Source organism: Coregonus lavaretus (genome assembly GCF_964263955.1).
Source record: "Coregonus lavaretus genome assembly, contig: HAP1_SCAFFOLD_2117, whole genome shotgun sequence".
NCBI lineage: Eukaryota > Metazoa > Chordata > Actinopteri > Salmoniformes > Salmonidae > Coregonus > Coregonus lavaretus.
The window spans coordinates 77,245-84,176 of record NW_028165370.1 but is presented as its reverse complement, the minus strand read 5'-3'; the positions used below and the strand labels follow the sequence as shown (position 1 = coordinate 84,176).

Here is a 6,932-nt window from a genome sequence, read left to right as displayed (position 1 = left end):
ACAAATAGTTCTTAAATATTGTTTAAAAAAAATAAAAAGTATTGTATTTCTTCTTTCTGAAATGTCTGATAAGACAAAATAAAGTTGTTTCTGTTTTTACTTAATTCTTTGACTGTCTTGAGTGTGTTTAAACTGTGCGGGTCAATTTGACCCGTAACATAATGGATGTCATTTTTTTCCAGCAAAGCACAAGGGTTAATTGATTGATTTGCACACAGCATATTCACAATTTAATGTATATCAGACCTGAACTAAGTACTATACTTTCTCTGTAACCCACAGATCATAAGAGAATAACACAAATATCTCTATATAGTACAAACATCATAACAATAATCTACATAATAATCAATACCATAATATTTATAATCAATAACATCATTATCTCTATACTACTAACAACATAACAATAATCTACATCAGTCAATATCATAAAATGTATAATCAATAACATCATGAGAGGTAAACAACAGCAACAAAACAAACCCCAACAAACTAAAATGACCCCTTTATTCAGATGTTTCAAAATACAAAGAATGAACAGATGATTATAATAATACATGGACTAATAATGGAAACACTTCAAGATAAAGAATCTAAGAGAAACACTAAATAAGATAAAGACATAAAGACAAAAGCTAAAAGCAGCAATACATTCTGGAACACAAAACAGACGTAATTGAGCTACTCTCTAAAAATAATCAAAACCCCATGTTACCATAACCCAATGTTACCCAAAACCCCATGTTACCCAAAACCCCATGTTACCCAAAACCCCATGTTACCCAAAACCCCATGTTACCAAAACCCCATGTTACCAAAACCCCATGTTACCAAAACCCCATGTTACCAAAACCCCATGTTACCCAAAACCCCATGTTACCCAAAACCCCATGTTACCAAACCCCCATGTTACCCAAAACCCCACGGTACCCAAACCCCCACGGTACCCAAACCCCCACGGTACCCAAACCCCCACGGTACCCAAAACCCCATGCTACCCAAAACCCCATGTTACCCAAAACCCCATGTTACCCAAACCCCATGTTACCAAAACCCCATGTTACCAAAACCCCATGGTACCATGGTGGTACAAAACAAACAAAAATTAATAATGGTGGTTACAATCACTCCTTTTAGATTTCTTCCAAGGTTCTAGAAAGATAAACTAATTCTGAACTTGTGTTATTAAAATTAGAACCACTTAAGGTTTGTCACCACATTTTAAACACCAGTCCACTGCTGACCATAGATTTAAAACACAAAACTGACCTAAGATCAGCATGTAGGGTCAGCATCATTCTACTCCTACTCAGTCCCCTGGGCTGCTCTCTCCTCTCCCGGTCCAGCTTCAGCTCTGGAGCTCAGAGAGACCATCTCCATGGCATTGGCATCAACATAAAGATCCATGCTGCTCACCCTGTTCCCTCTCTTCTGCCTCCTGGTGGTCTAGGGAGGCACAGCACCAAGAGTGAGTGAGTCAGTCAGTCATGGACTAATAATGGAAACACTTCAAGATAAAGAATCTAAGAGAAACACTAAATAAGATAAAGACATAAAGACAAAAGCTAAAAGCAGCAATACATTCTGGAACACAAAACAGACGTAATTGAGCTACTCTCTAAAAATAATGAAAGCCCCATGTTACCAAAACCCCATGTTACCAAAACCCCATGTTACCATGGTTGCAAAAAAACAAACTAAAAGGAATCATGGTGGTTGCTGTCACTCTTTTTAGATGTCTTCCAAGGTTCTAGAAAGATAAACTAATTCTGAACTTTTCAGCTATTATTAAAATCCCGGTCTCTCGTTCTCTCTGTGTGTGTGTCTCTGTGTCTCGTTCTCTGCTGCGCGCCTCTCATTCTCATCTGGTTAATCACACACCTTAAACACATATATAGACCAATGTAGAATCTGAACCCTGCTCATAGACACAAACATTTAAATGACTTGTAACGTCTGAGTAAATGTCTTTACCTTGTAGTACAGGTAGAAGGTGGTGATGGCTGTCAGTAGGATCAGCAGCACTACAACGTGTCTGATGATGAAGGCTGGCAGAGGAGAGGCTGCAAACAGAAACACCTTTGATGAGGGGACTGATCATCATCATATAGATCTGTGGGAAATCTGTCAATGACAAAGTTATAAGTCTGGATCATGTTCAGTTACCTGTGACGGTGAGGTTGAGGAGCTCACTCTCAGAGGAGAAGTTATGAGAGAAAACATAATTGTCATAAACACAGCTGTAGTTCCCTTGGTGGGAGTCATCTGCAGCAGGGAAGAGGAAGGCAGCAGAGTGATTGACAGCTGGCTGGGTCTGGGTTCTGTTGGAGCCGGTGAACGTGAGGAGGAAGGAGCCTCCTGGGTACTGTGGCTGAGTGGAGCAGGTGATGGTGAAGTTGTAGCCCCTAAACACTTCGGGCCCCTGGTGGCCCCTGGAGACCCCTCCCATTGAGTCAGTCAGGAAGATATCAGGCTGGACCAGGAGATCTGTAACAAGAAAAGAGAACAAGAAAAACCTCTTCAACTAGTTTCCTATAGATATGACAATAACATCAGCATGTAACAGTGCTAGCCACCCTCCCTCACAGGGCAACATGAGTAGTGGGCCTACAGTCACTGAGACAACATATGTTGATATCAGGCTGAAGCAGGACATCTGGAACAAGAGGAGAGAAAAAGAAAACGTAGCTCCTCAACTACTTTCCTCATTTAGATATGACAATAACATGACATGTGACAGTGGTAGTGAGTAGAGACGTTCACTGAGATAACACTCAAATACAAAAGCATTCTGCGATATTTAAGTTGTATTTGATTCCTACTTGACTGAGTGATTTATTTTGCAGACTTACAAGCAAACAGTCATCATTAGAGGGGCAGAGGAAGTTGAATGAATAAAGGGAATCAGTGGAATATAATGATCATATATTGATATTTCCTGAGCAGATCACTTATATGGCCTACCACTTCGTGGCTGAGCCAATGTTGCTCCTAGACGCCACGTCGAAAGTCACTGAGCTCTTCAGTAAGGCCACACAAGCTACTACCAATGGTGGTCTGTGGATTGTATGGCTTTGTGTGATCGATCCTATACACCTGTCAGCAACAGGTATGGTTGAAATAGCTGAATCCACTACATTTACATTTTAGTCATTTAGCAGACGCTCTTCTCCAGAGTGACTTACAGTTAGTGAGTGCATACATTATTTTTTCATCCCTGCCGGCCATTCCCTCCCCTACCCTGGACGACGCTGGGTCAATTGTGCGCCGCCCCATGGGTCTCCCGGTTGGAGCCGGCTACAACAGAGCCTGGATTCGAACCAGGATCTCTAGTGGCACAGCTAGCACTGCGATGCAGTGCCTTAGACCACTGCATTTTTGGCCATAAAGTGTAGCTTGTTATTACCTGAGCAGATCACTGTGAATCCAGGAAGGAGTTCATAAGTTGAATACCATGTCCCACACTCCCTCAGTGAAGACTCAGACCCAGAACAGTGAACTCCAATCCCTCTAGTGGTGTTTCCAGGTAGAACTGAAACAGTGGAGCCACAACCCAGCTGTCTACACACTACTGCAGCTACAGCCTTGATCCTGTCTACAGCTCCCACAGTCCTCCACTCTCCCTGGTTGTACCGCTCCACTTCACCAGCACAGCGACTGCCTCCTCCCACCAGCCTCACATATTCAGGCTCTGAGAAAAGAAGAGAGAGAGACAGTAACCTTACTATTTTCTCACTAAAACACATCTACAGGGGGCTCCAAAATTACTGGCACCCCTGACTGCACAAACAATACTTTAAAAAATATAAACAATACTGTACTTTATTAATGTTTCAATGGAACCAACCAAAATCATACAATTATTTAATACAAAATAAATGTCACCTAAATCAAGGTTTCATAATTATTGGCACTCCTTATTTAGTACTTAGTGCAACCACCTCTGGCAAGGATAAGAGCATGGAGTCTTTTCCTGTAATGTTTGACAAGGTTAAGGAACATATTTGGAGGGATTTTGGACCATTCCTCTATGCAGATCCTTTCAAGATCCTTCACATTCTTGGGTTTGCACTTATTACTGCCCTCTTCAACTCAGCCCACAGATTTTTGATTGGATTGAGGTCCGGCGACTGAGATGGCCTTGGCAGAACATTGATTTTGTTGTCACAGAACCATTTCTGTGTGAATCTTGAGGTATGTTTTGGGTCATTGTCTTGTTGGAAACTCCACCTACGGCCAAGTCCCAGCCTTCTGGCAGAGAAAACCAGATTGTCAGCCAAAATTGCCTGATACTTGGTGGAATTCATTATGCCATCAATCTTAACCAGTGCCCCTGGACCTCTGGAATTAAAACAGCCCCAAATCATCACTGACCCACCACCATATTTCACCGTGGGTATGAGGTGACTCTCCTTGTATGCATCTCTGTTTCGACGCCAAACATGTCGATGCTGTATCTGACCAAAACGTTCAATTTTGGTCTCACCTGACCAGAGCACCTTCTTCCAGTCATAATTTAAATGACGTTTGGCAAACTCCAAGCGCTTGCGTCTGTGTCTTGGGGTCAGAAAGTGCTTTCTTATGGCAAACCTTCCAAAGAACCTGTGGTTGTGGAGGTGGCGTCTGATGGTGCTTTTTGAAACCTGGTGACCCCAAGACGCCACCAAGGCCTGCAATTCGTTCACAGTGATTCTTGGGGATTTTGTTGCTTCTCTCACCATCCTCCTCCCTATCCTGGGGGGCAAAATGCATTTGTGTCTTCTACCCGTGAGGTTAACTGTTCCATATCTTTTTTTTTTTTTTATAATTGCCCTGATAGTGCTCAGTGGTATATTCAATCGTTTGTGGATCTTCTTGTAGCCATTACCAGATTTATGAAGGTCTACGACCATCTGTCTCTTTTGAACTGCCAGTTATTTTGTTTTCTTCATGGTGTTGGATGACAAAGGGATATTGTATGCGTGTTACCTCATTTTTATACCCTAGTGAAACAGGAAGTGATGTAATGGCTCAATATAGTTCCTTAAGACTTAGATACACTTAATTAAGTGGAATTTAATTCCTGGTTGATAGAATAATTATTAATGACTAATTATTACACCCTGAAACTGTGTGAAATGTGTTAGAATGTGTGAGTGTAGGACCAGTAAAGACTATGACATTGAGCTACTATTTAGCAATGTGAGTAAGAGTTAGACCAGACAACAAGGGACAAGGAGAACTGGCTACAGACAACTGGGAAACCAAGATAAAGAGGCCTCCCAATTAAGGGAGGAGAGAAACGGTTAGGCTTTTTAAGGAGTATGAGGACGGCGATAACTAAGGAATGCAGCCTATGATAAGAACATATGTGTGTGACCTGATGGTTAGGAGAGCAGAGGAAAACAGCCCGCCTAAAAGGGGTGGGGTTTTTGTATGACGTGTGAGTATAAAAGATGGACTCTGAAATTGTGATGCAGAATTCTCAATGAATAAAGGCCTGACTATGCAGACCGGGACTCTGTCTGTTTATTGATCCAAAAGCATTACAACCTTTTGGGAGACGCACAGAGACACTGAAATAGTTGAGTTCAACCATTGAGATTAAAATATTCACTTAACACTGGTTTAATTTTGGTAGATGTTATTTACAATAATCTTTAAGGGAGCAATTAATTGTGAAACCTTGATTTGGAGGACATTGATTTTTAATTTAATCAATAAATGATTTTGGTGGGTTCCATTGGAACATTAATATAGTACAGTATTTCTCACATGTTGGTATTTTCAGTTTCTCTCTATAATTATATTGTTTATATTTCTTTAAGTATTGTTTGTGCATTGCCAGACAGGGGTCTCAGTAATTTTGGAGCCCACTATATATTGCCTCTCATATTCTTCACTCCAGGCGAGAATCAATGTTGATTGAGTGACAAACTGTTTCTTACCTGAGCAGGTGAGTCCAACAGCATTACCAGGTAGGCAGGTGTTGTTTTTTCTGTCTGAGGTGTCACAGTCCAGGAGAAGGGACTCATTGCCTTTACACTGGAACTCTTTATCCCAGGTCTGACCCTCACCTTCTCCATAGAGCCCCCCCTGTAGAGCTGCAGGAGCCCCACAGCCAAGCTCCCCACAGACTACCTCTGCATCCTGCTGGTCAAAGTCAGCTTCACACACTGAGGCCCAGGACTGATTGGACTTCACCTCCAGTCTCCCAGAGCAGACACCATCTCCATCCACAAGCTGCACAGACTCTGGAGAAAAAGAGCTGGTTGAACATTCAATCAGTTTTGTTGACACTGTCAAGGACTAAACACAAATATGTTGGATAAAATATTGTATTTTGCTATGTTTGATACTGTAAGAGGTAGAAATGGGTTCTTAGTCACTCAGGACAGGGTTGGGAATAATGCAGGCAGGAGGCAGGAATAAGTTCACTTCACTTTATAGAAAATAAACAGCTGGACATCCATCAGGCAGCTTCACTTCAGTAACATCTGAACTACAATGATCTGCCCATGCACAAATATAATGTTTAAATACATCTAACATCTCCCCCTCTCTTTAAATGAAATGTAAAACACATAAAACATGATATATGCTAATCTTGTATAATGTACAAATCAAATCTCTCAATATTACCAGTGTCTTACCTGAACAGATCACATGATGATAATATCCACCATTACAGAAACCAGGTCCTCCTCCTATGATGCCACACTCTCTAAAAGTAGACTCATCTCCACTGCATCTACCCCCTAGTGTGGCTCCTCCTCTTCCATCTCCAACCAGAAGTCCTCTAGATACAGCTACAACATTCCCACAGCCCAGCTCTCTACACACAACCTTAGTCTCTCTCATGCTCCACCACTCAGTACATAGATGTAACCACTCTCCTCTGGAGAAGATTTCCAGTGTCCCAGAACAGGAAGTGGTCCCATTCACCAGTC

General features: G+C 41.8%; 1 protein-coding gene across 1 annotated transcript; it reads right to left on the bottom strand.

Moving 5' to 3' along the window:
• Positions 1-1,197: 1,197 nt before the first annotated feature.
• Positions 1,198-6,722, bottom strand: LOC311115926 (scavenger receptor cysteine-rich type 1 protein M130-like; the record flags this gene model as incomplete). Its single annotated transcript, XM_084191047.1, has 6 exons — positions 1,198-1,449; positions 1,978-2,066; positions 2,170-2,490; positions 3,410-3,694; positions 5,931-6,236; positions 6,704-6,722. The coding sequence occupies 6 exons, from the start codon at positions 6,720-6,722 to the stop codon at positions 1,309-1,311; spliced, it is 1,161 nt and encodes a 386-aa protein (XP_084047173.1). The 3' UTR covers positions 1,198-1,308.
• Between the last annotated feature and the right edge of the window lie 210 nt (positions 6,723-6,932).